The sequence below is a fragment of the Neophocaena asiaeorientalis genome, unplaced genomic scaffold (genome assembly GCF_003031525.2).
Source record: "Neophocaena asiaeorientalis asiaeorientalis breed wild unplaced genomic scaffold, Neophocaena_asiaeorientalis_V1.1 scaffold15, whole genome shotgun sequence".
In the NCBI taxonomy this organism is placed as follows: Eukaryota; Metazoa; Chordata; class Mammalia; order Artiodactyla; family Phocoenidae; genus Neophocaena; species Neophocaena asiaeorientalis.
The window spans coordinates 7,387,417-7,404,039 of record NW_020185328.1 but is presented as its reverse complement, the minus strand read 5'-3'; the positions used below and the strand labels follow the sequence as shown (position 1 = coordinate 7,404,039).

At 38.5% G+C, this 16,623-nt stretch overlaps 1 protein-coding gene across 1 annotated transcript in view; it reads left to right on the top strand.

Moving 5' to 3' along the window:
* The window catches only part of ERICH3 (glutamate rich 3), a 91,426-nt gene that overhangs the window by 9,671 nt on the left and 65,132 nt on the right, over window positions 1-16,623 (top strand). The window contains 6 exon segments of the mRNA XM_024734562.1: window positions 2,365-2,568; window positions 6,614-6,674; window positions 7,464-7,557; window positions 10,006-10,131; window positions 13,816-13,887; window positions 15,498-15,626. Of these exon segments, the coding sequence (XP_024590330.1) occupies window positions 2,365-2,568; window positions 6,614-6,674; window positions 7,464-7,557; window positions 10,006-10,131; window positions 13,816-13,887; window positions 15,498-15,626 (686 nt within the window).

The window sequence follows — 16,623 nt, the reverse complement described above, 5'->3', positions numbered from 1 at the left end:
AGGAACCAGAATCAGAGAGATGGCATCATGAGAAATTCTTGACTGGCTTTGGCAATGGAAGGGGTCCAGGAGCCAAGGAATGTAGGCAGGGAATGTGGGCAGCCTCTAGAATGTGGAAAAGGAAAGAAAAAGAATCCTCTCTCAGAGCCTCCAGAAGGAATGCAGCCTTGCCGACCCCTTAATTTTAACCTAGTGAGACCTGTAGGAGACTTCTGACATCCAGAACTATAATAAATTTGTGTTGTTTCCAAGCTACTAGCGTGTGATAGTTTTGTACAGAGCAATAATAAATGAATACAAATTTCATTAATTCAGATGGGCTAAGTCACAAGAATTTGAGCTAAATAAAACTGGTTGTGTTAAAAACATTCTATATGTTCTCTCTGAACAAGTGTACCAGGTAATTTGTAGTATAAAGTAGATTGCAGAAATACATATATTTAAGAGAGTAAGATGATTTAAAGATTTCAGTACATTGTTTTTATGCTAATGATATGGCTAATTATAAATGACAGGTATGTATTTGCTAATTTTCATCTGAAGAATTTTTATTTAAAGTTTTCTTATCTCTGTACTAGAAATTGGTGGAATTATATCTCTGTGAATATTTAATGATTCACAATTTTCCATTATTATACCTAGCATCCTGGTCCCCACCTTAGCAAGCCCTTATAAGTGTGTTTCACTGTGATTTGGTGTATGTTATCAGGAACAAGATTTAGGTTACATAATCTTTGGCAAGTGACTTAACCTAAGTCTTGTTTTCCTCATCTACAAAATGGAGACAGTTATGCCTTCTGTTATGATCTCATGTTTGTATACTCCTCAAATTCATATGTTGAATTCACAATCCCCAATATGATGCTATTTGGAAATGGGGCTTTGGGTAAATAGGTCATGAGGATGGAGCCCTTGTGATGGGATTAGTGCCCTTATAAGAGGAGACATCAGAGAGCTTGCCTCTCTCTTTCTCTCTGCCATGTGAACAAATGAGAAGATGTGGCCATCTGTACACCAGGAAGAGGGCCTTCAACAAGGATCTGACCATGCTGTCCCCCTGATCTCGGACTTCCAGCTTCCAGAACTGTGAGAAATGAACGTCTGTTGTTTAAGCCTTTCTGTTACAAAGCCTGAATAGACTAAGATATAAATTGGTACCAAGAAGTGGGGTGCTGCCATAACAAATACCTAGAAGTGTGGAAGCAGCTTTGGAACTGGTAATAGGTAGAAGCTGGAAAAGTTGTGAGATGCAAAACCTTTTTTCTCCAGCTTTATTGAGATATAATTGACATATAACATTGTGTAAGTTTAAGGTGTACAATGTAATGATTTGATACACATATATATTGCAAAATGATTTTCACAGTAAGTTTAGTAAATGCTACCACAGCCTCAAATAATTACCATTTCTTTTTGTGGTGAGATCATTTAAGATCTACGTTCTTAGCAGCATTCAAGTGTGCAATACAGTGTTGTTAACTGAAGTCACCATGCTGTACATTAGATTCCCAGAACTTATTCATCTTATAATCAGAAGTTTGTACCCTTTGATCAACATCTCCCTATTTCTCCCACCCTTGAGCCCCTAGCAGCCACCATTCTGTTGTGTTTATATGTTTGGATCTTTTAGATTCCACATATAAGTAAGATCATACAGTGTTTGTCTTTCACAATCTGACTTATTTTACTTAGCAGAATGCCTTCAAGTTCTGTTCATGTCACAAATGGCAGGATTTCTTTATTTTTTTATGGCTGAATAATATTCAAGTGTATATGTGTGTGTGTGTATGTGTGTGTATCACATTTTCTTTATCCATTTATCTGTTGATGGATACTTATGTTTTTTCCATATCTTGATTATTGTGAGTAATGCTGCAATGAACATGGGGGTGCAAATACCTTTCTGAGATAGTACTTTTATTTCCTATATATATGTACTCAGAAGTGGGTTGCTGGATCATATGGGAGTTCCATTTTTAATTTTTTGAGAAACCTCCATACTGTTTTCCATAGTGGCTACACCAATTTAAATTCCCACCAATGGTGCCTAAGGATTTCCTTCACTCCACATCCTTGGCAAAACATGTTATCTCTTGTCTTTTTGATAATAATCATCCTAACAGGTGTGAGGTAATATTTCATTGTGGTTTTGATTTACATCTTCCTGATGGCTAATGATGATGAACACCTTTTCATGCACCTGTTGACCATTTGTATGCTTTCTTTGGAAAAATATCTATTCAGATCTACCCATTTTCTAATCTGATTATTTGGGTTTTTGCTATTGAGTTGTATGAATTCTTTATATATTTTGGATATTAACAACTTATCAGATATATGGTTTGAAAATATTTTCTCCTGAAGGGACTTGTAAGGTGATTCTGAAAAGGGAGCTGGAAAGGAAGCATCCATCTTCTCACACAGCACATCATGTACAGAACATTAGTAGAAATATGGATGGTAAAGGCCATTCTGATGGAGTCTCAGACAGAAATGAGGAATATGTTATTGGAAACTGGAGGAAAGGTGATCCTTGTTGTAAAGTGGCAAAGAACTTGGCTGAATTGTGTGAGTGTTCAAGTGTCTTGTGGAAGGCAGAACAATCGAGGCATAGACAGGGAGGTTAAGTCACATGCTCCCGGTTATGGAGCCAGTAATGGTGGAGCCAGGGTTGGACTGGAGCTGGAGTCTTGACCACTACATCCCTCTCCCTCCACAGAAGTAGACAGTGTGGGGCCCAGCATGCTGGGAGAGAAGGTTGGGGTTCAAGAAATTCTTCTATCAGTATGGTCCAGGAAACCTTACCCTCAGCATGTTTTCCTTGGACTCACTCATGTTGAGCAATAATCTTGTTTTGGAGCTTTTCCATCTTAGGAAGATGGAAGAGCTGTGACAGTTAGATATTACTCACATTCCAGAGGCCTGAAAGCAAATGAATGAGACTATGTATGTGGAAGAGCTTTGTAATCTGCAGAATGGGATAGAGATACTATACTCCTTCCCCAGCTGAAGGCACGGTGTCTGACATGGGGACACTCAGTAACTATTTGTGAAAGAATTAACCTATGACACAGGAAGAAATCAAGTACACACACACACACACACACACACACACTGTATGTGCATGCATACCTCCCCACTGAATTGGAAGTACTGTCAATGTAGTGTCTGTGCCATCTCTGGATCCCTGGTGCTGTACAGAATGCTTTGAGAATAGTACACAATAAATGTTTTCTGATTAATATGATAGTGCCTTTCCTGTTAGTCTGGGTTTCTATGGAATACTCTTTCTCTCTTTGGGGGCAAATGGAGGGCTTGATAGGAATTGACCTTATTAGTTCAGAGCCCCAATTACGTGATCTACATGGTGGGCGGCAGGGGTTCAGGGGTCAAGCGTTGAAAGGCTATAGCTGGGAAGGCGGCTCTCCCAGTGACTCAGCAGCTGCTCCTTAATACTCAGGCACTGCAGGGACAGGGAGGTGTGGATTGAAGTGGGGGAAATGGTAACCATTATAGAGATAGGGTTGCTTTGTTTCCTGGGGGACAGTGTTTTCCAGCGCATTGAACCGGAAAGGAGGTCTTTCTCTACCCAGTGAACAGGGGTTGGTAAATAGTCTTGTCCATCATATAAAGAAGCCAGCGAGTCGGGCTGGTCTGGCCAGTTAGTTATGGGCCTTTGTGTGAACAGCATGGCTTTTGAGTGATGTGGTCACAGTGGCCGGGTGGTCGCTGTGACCAATGTGGTTGTTGATATTGTGGATTGGAACAGGAGAGGATCACAGGACTGAGGCAGCATGACCACGAAGTCCAGCTTTGGCAACAGATGCAGGCAGTAACTTACAAGGGGAGTAGAATACTCAAGGTGCAACACAACCCAAAGCCCAGGTGAGGCGACCTCATCTGGCCCAGGGTTGTGCTGAGTGCAAGGAAGAAATGTGCGTGGTGAGGAGAAACAGTAGCAGTGAGTGGAGAGGAAAGGCAGAAAGATGAGAAGAGCTCTACTAAATCAAAGTGTGGCTGGGTCAGTAAAGCCCTTGTAATTGAGTACATGCAAAGGGAGGCTGCAAACCCATACCAAGCACCCTTGAAGAGGAGCAGAGTGGGAAGGTTGTGACAGATCATGGTTGTGACTGAGCCACAGGGTTATTACTCTCTCCCTGTGAAGGAAGCTTGATGGTCAGAATGAGGTTGACATTTATATGTAGACTGTGGAAATGTTTGCATTAGCTGCTGTTTCAGTTTGTTCAGGCTGCTATACAGAATGCCATAAACTGGGTGGCTTAAACCACAGAAATTTATTTTGTACAGGTCTGGAGGCTGGTAAGTTCAAGATCAAGGCACCAGCAGATTCAGTGTCTGGTGAGAACTTGCTTCCTGGTTCACAGATGGCCATTTTCTTCCTGTGTCCTCACATGGTGGAAGGGACATGGGAGCTTTCTGGAGTCTCTTTTATAGGGTGCTGATCCCATTCATGAGGGCTCTAGCCTCATGACCTAGTCACCTCCTGAAGGCCCCATCTCCTAATACCATCACATGGGGGGGACAGGGTTTCAACCTATGAATTTTGGGGGGAAACATATATTCAGTCCATAATAACCATTTTACTAAACCTGTATATAATTTAGTATAGTTTCTTGTTAGCAAACAATTCATTTGTCTAAAGTTTCAGTTAAAAAAATTAAGGCATTTTCTGAAAAAGAAATGGCTGAGCCTGGGGAGACCCAGCTGGTTATTATTCATAGTCATGGAAAAAGATGCTTTAAAAATGGCATCCCAACCAGGGATCTTCATTCTTTCCTAAACAGGAAGAGATGAGAAAATCATTGTGTGCAAAGATTTCAACTCTCCTGGATCTATTCCACTTGTCAGTAAGACTGGAGGGGCATCACACACACAGACTCATTCAATAGGAGCCTGAGAGAGCAGAATTAGAATGAGGTAGTGCCAAAGCTGGCTAAGCTTTGTTATTAAGACCTAAATATTAGAAGTGTTTCAAAGTCTGAATTAAAAGAATGGGATATTTTACAGTCAACAGGGAAGTGGAGGTCCACGTTATCTTAACATTTTGACCCTACTACATTTAATCAGGGTTTTAGCACTCATAGCTATTCCGAAACTATTGATTTTTTAAAATGTGAGCCTGAAAAACAGACAAAAGACTATATATGATATCAGTCTAATGATTTATCTTAAGAATCTGTGAACTGTGGAATCATGATTGTTAGGACTGAGAGACACCTGCTCACCTTTCTGAAACGAGTTGCTGAAAAGGTATTCTGAGATTCAGAAAGGGTAAGGGATACAACGTTGACCTTTTGGAGACAGGAAACCTTTGATGAACTATAGGACACCAAGACGGTTCATTTAAAAGATGGTTTCAAAGCATTATCCGGGGCTGGTTTTGTATGTGCATTACTGAAGCTCTCAGGTTGTCTTTTTACGTAAACCCAGTGAAATAATGGTTTCTGCAGCTGTTCGTGGGTCTGCAACTCTCATGTGGCACCTTGGCTTCTGGGCTTTGTAACTGCTTTTCAGTCTCTTTTGTGGACAAAATTAAACTTTCCTTACCATTTGACAGCATGGAACTTTCCTGAGATGGGCATTAAGGAGAAAAGAGACAGGAAAAGGTCACCAATACCATCTCCATGTAATTAAGGCAGTGCAAATAGCTAAATAAAATTGTTGCTAATGATATTTACTCGATTCTATGAGTCCCTGTTCTTGTTTCAGAATAAGTTAGGGATCAGCTGCTCATGAAATGTATAGATTATAAATCTTTGTGGCGGGTAATAGGGTGTGCATTTGTTTTAGGACAACTTTATGTTAGGACCATGTTTAGGCTTGCATGTTTTCTTTCTGTCCCTCTGTCTCTTTGTGTCTCTCTATAGACACACACTCACATTTATATGTGTATGTGTGTGTATATATATATATACACACACACATATGGATGCACATGCATGCATACATGTATACATACATGTATATGTATATGTGTGCCTGCTTTCTTAAGATAATAATTAATGAGGGATAGTTTAAAACTTAGAAAAAGTAGTTTCAAACTTTGCTTTATAGACTTATATTGACCATGTAACCAAGGAACCAATTTGTCCTCTTTTAAATGAAAGACTGTAAAAATCAGCAGTAATCTATGAACTTTATTTTTTTGGTTCTGGATGTGGAATTAATGAAATTGCCTGTGTATATATGTGGAAGTTAACACTTCTAAACGCTGAGCTGAAGCTTAGTTTGAAATTTATACCAGTAAGAATGAGTCCCAAACAAAATTGTATCTTCATGTGTTGAACACATCGTTATTCAGGTACATAATAAATAAGTAAGGATGCGGAAAATAATGCGCCATCCTGGCCTTCAAATCTAGCAGAGGTATTGGAGGAGGTCATTGAAAGGATATGACCGCCTCAAGCCGGACTTGGGCAATCAGAGGCTCCTTACCCTCTCCCCTGTCCTTGGAATGCATATGTTCTGCCCGCCATTCCCACAGTGGGGACCATTTTCAAGGCTGCAGACTTAAGAGAGCAATATGTTGTGGAGGTCATCGGGACCTTGTACGTGATTGAACCCAGTTAAGGCCTCTATATAAACTTTTAAGATTCTGATGGGCAGGTGCGGAGAGCAACTCATCTTGCAGCTGCCCAAGACAAGCCTCTTAAGTAAGTTCCTTTGCTTATTAATCCTGCCACTTACCAATCTGGAGTGGCTGCCTTTTTTTTTTCACTCTTCCCTTGTCCTCTGTGTGTGTGTGCCAGTTTGCAAACCAACAGGAGTAGACTAAGAAATAAGCAGTAATATATCGTGGATGTGTAATGGAACTCAAGGTCTTAGAGGAACAGAGGGGAGGGTAACACAGCACACCCAGTTTGTATCAGGGGATGTTTCTTGGGAGAAGAGATGCTTGTGCATCACAGATGTTCTCCATTAGCTAATATCTGCTGAGGGAAAGGACTTCCAATTAGTGGGACTGTACAACGTGTCCTGAAGACAGGGGAGAATATGTTTAGGGAGCGCAAGGAAGTTTGAGTGACTAGAATTTAGGGTGTGTAACCAGAAGCTGAAGGGTCCTTTGAGGTAGCCCCTGCTTTTCCATCAGGCTTCCTCCATGAAGACTTTCTTGACAACTGGAGTTGGTGGCCTCCTTCTCTGTGTCCCCACGATTTTTTGCATGTTTCTATTATTGGATTTTTCATAACCAACTTAATTGTTCATGTCTGATTTCCATACTTGTCTGTGGGATAAAACAGCATCAGGGCTGTCTCTCAGTCCTTATCATCAAACCTAGAAAACAGTAGGTGCTCAATACTTGTTTTTTAAACACATACGTAAATGACTGGCTGGCTGGATGAATGAATGACTATGCACAGTTTGGGGATGAGAGTCAAGAATTGCCTTGGTTATCAAGCAACACTTCATAAAACCTTAATGGTTTCATTTTTCTGTTCCAGATTACTTGCAGCATATAATAGTCTTACAGATAAACACCTGGCTGGATATTTTAACAATACAAGGATAAGGCGGCATCTCTTGAGATCAGGGCTGGTAAGATTTGGTCTCATTTCTACCTGCCCTCTTGTTTCATTAAATCCAATAATTCCCTATCTTTTCTGGTTTCCTCTTTGAGCTTATCGGTGACATCTTTTCCCTTCCCTCATTTTAGAAAAATTACTTCCTTTCCAAAGCTCTGATTTATCTATTTGAGGCTGTGTTTCAAAAGATAGGAAGAGAGGTCATGATGGCTGCTAAGGCAACTTATAAATTATTGAGGAAAATCCCTATGAGTTTTCAAGAGCATATGTCATTTGTTTATTTACCCACTCATTTATTCAACCCATATTTATTGAACATATTGTATAAACCAGGAACTGTTAGGGAGTAAGGATAGAAAAGACTTTACTGTCTTCAGAAAAAAAATATTGTTTTTAATAATCACAGGATATGGTGTGGAAGACATGAACAGTTCAAAATTTTCCTTTAAATTTTTAAAAACTCTTTCATTTCATATGATGGTTTATTGATACATTAGTGTCTTTCGCTAGCTTCAAAACTATCATTTCCAGAAAATTTCCAGTTCTCTAAATGTCTATAATGTAAAACCTTTAAAAAACACTGTAGTTTTCCATTCAAAGTAAGGGGTGTGGTTATAGAAAGTGTGACTAACAATTTTAGCTGTTTACTTTCTTAAAACACTGTGGGTTTCCTTAACTATTGTTGCCATGGTGTTGAAAGGATATGCATTGCATTTCTAATTGTTGTTTATGTGCTTGGCACTCTGTCTGGGTAGTTCTCAGAGAGCCTGCTTTTTGTCTCCTGGGGCTTTGTTATCAGACACACCTGGCTGAAACCTGGCTCTGCCATTTACAAGACAGAATGTTCAGGAAAACACTTAACTTTCTCAGCTCCAACTTCTTCAGTTGAAGGACGATAATAAAGATAATGATACCCCGCTCTCAAGATTGTTGTAGCAATTAGAGATGTGTAATAAATGGTGGTTGTAACTGTTGTGGGTAGCATTAACACTACTTCTTCAGATAAAAGTCTGTGAGCTTCATATATAAATGGGAAGGACTTTGTATTTACTTATCAACGTCATTAACAAGCACTTATTGAACACTGATTATGTGCATGGCAACTCAAACAGGAAGGACGCAGCCCTTTCTCTAGAGCAGTTCAGATACAGTCTCTGAATCAGGAGTGTTCAGCATCGCCTGGGAACTTGTTAGAACATGCAAATTCTAGAGCCCCAGCCCAGATCTGCTGAGTCAGAAACTGTGGGGTGGGGTCCATCAGTCTTTTTCCACTTGTCTTCCAGGTGATTCTTCAGATGCTGGCTCAAGTTTAAGAACTTCTGCCCTATAGGAGCTTCCAGTCTAGTTGGGGAGATTAGATACTCCCAGAGGAGAAATATCAATGACAAGTTACTTGCTAAGGGAGGGGCAGTGCAGGAAGTTCTCAACAGTTTTTCCTGGTTGGATAGTCATGACATGATATCCCATGGACAACACATTTCAAAGACTATAACTGAGTTATTCGTAATTCCAAGCACACTTTCTATAACCACACTGCTTTCTTCCATTAGAAAATGCATTCATAAAAAAGATGATCAATAATCAATCTCTCGTAGCACAACTCTAGCTGATCTCGATACTCCAATAGGTTGCAACAACAGTACTAAAAAACTAGTTATCAAAATTAAGAAATATGTGGACTTGAATTAGGTATGGAAAGAAGAGCAGGGTTTAAATAAGTGAAAAGGATGATGAACATTCCAGGAAGGATAACATCCTCAGTTTAGGGAAGATGTAGAAAAATAGAACAAATATGCCCATAGGGAGGAATAAAAGAAAAACAAGTAAATAAAATTCAGAAACTATCACTCCTGGGACTTGCAGTGATGTCACTTGAAACCAATCTGAAATACTTTATATCTGCAGTACTGTATAATCTGAATCACAGCAAATTAAATTACATTCTGGGCTAGAGAGTGAAAGAAAAGCAGTGTGAAAACAAAGTAATGAAACCAATTATTTTAAAAACAAATTGATGAGCTCCTCTGTAGCTTACATGTTTTGCCCTTCAAAGTACTTCCTGTGAGATCATCAGTCCTGTGATCACTGCTCCTATTCACTGTTTCAAGGTAGCACCCCACGCCTTCTTCCCCAACGTGTTCAAAAAAAAAATGAAAAGAACACCTGGGTTCCATTAAGGGAAAATTGTTACTCTAATGAAAACCTTGTTTTAAACGTCAAGTGCACCACCTGTATGTGTTTTCACAATGATGGGTATATGAGACTGCCTTTCTCTTCTTTTCCTTATGAAACATTCATTAAAAGTGAAAATGTATCAGCCATAGCACTACACCTCATTAGCCTTAAAAGACGCTGCTTCCTTCTCTGTCTGATCAACTGACGGTCCATCTCTCTCTCTTAGGGAACTAACAATACATTTTCTGCTTTGTATTTCTATATATGTTTTATTTATTCATGACAGATCACAAGAAATGGGAGGATACTTTCTGAAAAGGAATACAAGCTAAATATCATGAAGAGGGATCACCAAAAATATATCCGGGAGTGCTTAGCCCAGGCTATTTTCCATAAGGTTCTTGATATGGAGGTACAAGTATTAACTATTTTCTTTACAACTGATATTTATTAATATGATAATTAATAATACTTTCTGTACCCAGAAGCAGGGGAATTCTTCCTATATTTCATTAAAAAGGAATGGAACAAGGTGACCTGAGAAATACTCTATATCTCTCTAGGTAGTGAGGAGACAAGACACTGAAGTAAGCATTTCTTCATTTCAGTTAGGGAAAAATATGGACATCATTGTATATTTTGTGATATTTAATTTAACAAATGTAGAGTTTTAATCCGTAATGGCTACTTTAAAACATACCAGCCCTCACCATCTGTACCTCAATTTCCATTTGCTAAAAAAAAAAGTGACATCTGTTTAAATATCAGTAATTCCACTGCCATGAATTATTTCGGATTTGTTATTCTTTGAAGGCTCCGAAGCTCAGCCGTATGCTAAATTTCAAGGAGCAGGCATTGAAACATCTGCTGTCCCTCCTACTTTAGGCCACGTTGGTCAGCACAGATTCACAACCCAAGTATCAACAACTTTTTTTTCAGTCTGACATGGCATTTTTAGAAGGATATCTAGCTAACTCGATAAATTATTTTAGCCTCGCTCCATGGAACTTGTAGTTTCAAGCATCAATACCATTTTAATGTCTGTGAAAAAGCATGTCACTTCTCGGCTTGACCAAGTAGCTGTAAATCAGAAAACTTGGCTCATAAAACCATTGACCTGTGGGTGCACTAAACATTTATGACCAACTGTAGAATCATCAGTAAACCAATACTAAGTGTAGTGCCACTCAAAATATTTATTATTATGCTACTATTAAATTGAGCAAGTGTTGTGCTCTCTTTGGATGTATATGATTTGTTCATTTAGGAATTCATTTTGTGATTTATGTCATGTGCATGAATTACATAGAATCATTGTTTATGGCTCCCAAATTCACTTCTTTATAAAAGTATTAGTTGGGATCCTACAACTAATGTTGAAAAAATAGTACAGCGTAAAATTAATTATACATAATTTCAAACTTAATCAGTAGGCACCAAGTTCTGTCTTAGCCTTGATTCTTGAACTTTCGTTTTCCAAAATTTCCTGTAATGCACACATCATAACTGTTAAATGTGCTGTTATTAAAGAGTCTTTGTGTATTCTTAAAGTTTGGAATAAATAGCTTAGATAAATGTTAATGTGTAATATATAATTTTATATAATATATAATATATTAATATAATTTAAAAATAAAATATTTCTAAATTGTTACATTTGTCTCACATTTAGTTTATGCTGATGCTGTTTACTAATGTTGTTGTATTACCATTCACATATTCATTCATGCGATAAACATTAACTGCAAGCTTACCATGTACCAGTATGGGGCTATGTGATGTAGCTGTGAGATATAATTTTTTAAAAAATGCTGTAGAAAGTGATCAAATGCTAGAAGAGAGGAACAAATAGACTGAGCTCAGAAAAGAAGGGAATGATGACTTGCCTCTGTGAGAGTCAGAGGAAGCTGAACAGAGGTCCTGCTTTTTGAACTGAACCTGGAGGACTCAATGAAACTTGACATGAAAAGATAAGCAAGGCATTCCAGAGAGTGAAGACAGCAGGTGTGAAGTTACAGAGGTGTGAGGGGACATTGTGGATGGAAAGGAAAGCTCACTGAGGCCAGACTACACTGTGAGTTGGTTGAAAGACTGGCAGGAAGTGACACTCTCCAATAAGTTGGGGCCCTGTTTCTGGAGGCCTTCAATTCCCAGCTAGGTTTGCGGTGTAGGTATTGAAGCGATGAAACATTTTTCAGCATGGAGTGAAATAAATGAGCAGAGCTGTTTTAGAAAGATGACGTTGCTAAAAATGTGGAAGATGGATTAATGAGCTGGAAAAGATTGGAGGTGGGAGGTCAGCTAGGAAGCTGTTGCCAGAGGGTGTGGGCTAACAGCAGTAGTGGACATACTGGGGCAATGCTGCTGCCCACAGGGATCTGGAACAGGGAGAGAGACCGACACTGCCTGGATGAGGAACAGGGAAGAAGACACCCAGGGCCACTCTGAGGTTTCTAGCTTCGTGGTGTGTGCGTTGCAGGAAATTGGGAAGAACAACATGGGCTAGATAAGAACCTTCAAACAGTGGGAAAACCTGATAGAGTGGTGTCCTGGAAGCCAGGGGGGGATCTCAAGCTGCAGAATGGTTCAATAAGATGACTACTGGGAGGTTTTTATGAAAAAAAAAAAAAAGCCAAACAGGAAGTTAGTGTCAGATAGACCAAGATTCAAATTACAGTTCCACCACTGACTAGATGTATGACCTGGGGCAAGTTCACGACCCTCTGCTTCAGTTTCTTCATTTGTAAAATGAGACTGCTTAGCAGTTGGAATTGTTCAAGAAGAGATGATGCACGCGGAGCACCTTCCCAGCACACAGATACGCACGTAATGTGAGCTTGACCAAAAAAATGGTGTTTCTGTGCAGTTCTGCATCCTACTTTTATCAGCATTACATGTATTTTCCATTTTTTAAACAAAATCTAAAGGCTGAATAATATCCCATTGTATATATGTACCACATCTTCTTTATCCATTCATCCGTCGGTGGACCTTTAGCTTGCTTCCATGTGTTGGCTATTGTGAAACCTGCTGCAATGAACATGAGATTGTTGAATATTTCAATTCTTGAATATATACCCAGGAGTGCAATTGATGGATCATAGGGTAGTTCTAATTTTGATTTCTTTAGGAACCATCATGCCGTTTTCCACAGTGGATGCACCAATTTACATTCCCAGCAACAATGTACAAGGTTTCCCTTTTCTCCACATCCAACTTATATGAGGAATGTAAACTAGTCAAACTCATAGAGGTAGAGGGTGTAATGGTGGTTGCCAGGGCCTGGGGGAGAGGAAAATGAGGAGGTATTACTCAACGGGGATAAAGTTTCAGTTATGCAAGATGAATAAGCCCTAAAGATCTACTATATAGATCTATTGCCTATAGTTAACAGTACTGTGTCGTACACTTAAAAATTTGCTAAGAGGATAGATCTTAAGTGTTCTTATCACAAACTAATAATAATAAAGAAGGTGGGAGGAAACCTTTAGATGTGATGGATATGTTTATGACATAGATTGTAGTTGAGAGTTTCACAGGTATATACTTATCTCCAAAGTCATCAAGTTATACACATAAAATATGTACAAATTTTTGTATGTCAATCATACCTCAGTAAAGTGCTTTAAAAAAAACAAAACAAAAAAAAAACCCAAAATCTTTAGGAACCTTATTTTAATAATTATATTCTATTCCATTATATGGATGCACCAAAAACTTAAACCATTCTCTTTAAAGTTTATGTTGCTCCTGAATTTTTGCTTTGAAGGAAAAAAAAAACAACCTTTCAGGCAACATATTTGTGCATAAAACATTTTTTTTTTATTATTCAGACTTCTCCTTAAGTTTAGAAATGAAAGTTATGGGTTACAGAGTAGGAACACTTTTACCTGCCTAATGTATGTTAGGAATTGGCTTTCCAAAGAGTTGTACCAATTTGTATTCCCACTTGCACACTTATGGAGGTGATTCTTCTCCATCTCAATGACAAGAGGGGTAAATGAGAATACAGTTAGATAGTGGGATTATTTTCCTCTAAAAATTTCTTTGCTACAATTGATATGATTCTTTCCTCCACTCTTTCCTGTGTGCTTAGCGTTACCATCAGCTTGAAATTAAGAAGAAACTGGAGACATTAGCTAGGAAGGAGCGAATTCAGAGATTTAAGGTAAGGAGCTACATTACTCTTACTTCATAATATTATTTCATGATTTTGAAGGTCAATGGTACTATTATTAAAGTGGCTTGGGGGCACTTTATTTTGGGGTAACTCATAACTGAGGTCAAATGATCGTTCCACCAAGCTTAAATCTTGGCCACTATTATTACAGAAGATCATGACAAAATAGGAGCTGGTGTGCAAGAGAAACTGTATAAGGCACAAGTCATTGTAAGAAAAACTTGAAACCGTTCTTCTCAAGTTTGAAATTTTGCTTTTGTATTTTCTTGATTGATTTGTGATAGAGGCCAAAGGATTTGTTTGTCATAAAAGGTAAAAATAGATGGTGATATTCCCAATGAGATGGAAAATGGGGCATTTTAAGAATTATCCAATGGTACATTTTCATGTGAACGTGACCCTTGAAAATATATGGTAGGAAAGATCTACGTTAGCAAACAAAAGCTTAAGATTTAGACATTTTGTGAAGGCATTTTAAAATTTGTTGTTTTTTACTTTGCATTTGATAGTTCATCTTTGCAGTCAACTTAGAAGATGTGTAAATTTAAATCAAGAGATGAGAGATTCAATTAGGCATGCTTGAAAGGTTTCAGTTCAGGTTGGCAGTTTTACTCAATTTCTTGAGTCATTCAAACCCACGTGTTGTCCTTCATTTTCAGGGTATTACAAACGTGGGGCTTAAGACACATTTCACAAACTGATGAATATTCGTAAAGCTTCTGTGGAATAACTCGCCATAGGAAACAGTAATTTTCCCTCTTGCCTGATAGACTCAAATCTATTTTATCTTAGTCAAAACATATTTTTTTTACAAAAGTGTTGTTAAATAACAGGCAATAAGTCAGTTTTTCAAAATCAGAAAAGTTGGTGTGTAGAGATTTGTGGTTAAGTCAACTTTACCAATAGTGTCCTATATCGAGGACTGATAGATTCTATAATTTATCTGCCGAAATGTTGATCGAAAAAATAGTTACTGGAGAATGGTTCCTGATACAGTGTTCTATTCACTCTCGCCCAGATTGCCAGACATACTAACCAGACACATGGGCACATTTTAGCACTGGCAGAAATTCCTGATAGACACTTCATTTCCTCTGTACGATTTTTATTCATAACATTTTCACCTATAGCTACACTTGGCGAAAGACCTATATTTTAGGTCCCCCATATGTAATATATAACCCTTTGCTTATGGCATTATTTAATAATTTTTTAAGGCAGAAAAATAATACTTTCTGGTAGTCTCTACTGATCAGAGTAGTGAGGAACACTGTGCTTCTTGTAATGATCTGCTTAAAGCAGATTAATAAATATTATTGCTGAAACTAAGGATACACTGCATCTGTAGCTGTTACTGTGAGCACAGCTATTTCTTTGGATAAAGCATACTCAATTTCCTGCCTTTCACTACCACACCCAGGTCCCCAGTACAGCTGTGGAAACATCTCCTAATTATCATGATGGTCCTCAGAGGGAGGACTTTTGAAAAGAATGAGAAAGAACTTCTCTAGTCATATAACACCTCTTATCTGGCAGGCACTAACATAACCTAGATTACTAATTATGCATCGGTTTGTTAAATCACTTTCTTATTCTAGGGAGAGCACACAGGATGGACTATAGGAAATAACATGCCAATCCTGTCTCCCCGCCCCCCAGTTGGCCCCAAGACTAATCATGGCCATAGTGTTCTGGTTGATGAAGGACATTCCAGTCCGGTAACACTGGTGAGTCACGTTAATAACACTCTGACCTGCACCATGCCAACTAATTAATTCATGATTTTGTATTACTCTCAGGAAGAAGCTCTCTGGGTACATGGTTGTATCATCTTGGGAATCCTACTGAGTGAAAACATAATCTTGTATCCATTCAACTCTGTCTTTACTGGTTGTCCCGCCTTCATTCAATATCACCCCTGTCAAATCCATTTTGTTACTGCTGGATTAGTTTTCTTAAAGTGCGGATTACTTATGTTACTTACATGCCCAAATACCTTCACTGGCCCTGTGTCACCTATAGAAAAGCCCAGACTCTTGCACCTGACATTTAAGACCCCAAGCCACATGACATCAGTTTGGCTATCCTAGTACTTTTTCCCCACGATTGCACTTTAGCACCTTACAAAGCAGCACAATTGAACCATTGGTTGTTCCATGCATGTTCTATATTTTCTGACCTCTGGATTTTTCTCTTGCTGTTTCCTCTACTCTTACCTTATCTTAAAGCTTCTTTATGCATACAAATTCAATGGTACTGCACAACATATCGGGCCAGATACGTACATCTGAGCTTCTTTTATCAAAAGTATATGCACACAGTCTAAGATAAAAATAATTAAATGTACAGAAATTCTGTTTAAAGAAATCGCACACTGACATTTCATTCCACTTCGATTCATTTATAACCTAGGAGTGGTATTTGCTTGAAGGAACATAAGGTAGCTTGAAACAATATAGATACAGGAAAAGACTTGCAAAATATTTCCTGGCGGTTGATGGTTTCAGCTTTAAATGAATTGATTTGATGACATCTTTATTCTGGCTTTGTGTGGCCTAATGTATTTCCTTGTTAGCATGAACATTTTTTTGGATTGCAAAATATTTGTAGAGGAATTGCAATGCTTTCACAGATTATTGAAGTAGGTTCATCACATATAGTGTTAAGCTTTGACATTTTCAAAAGGTAAATATGTTTTGACATTTCTCGATGAACAGCTCAAGT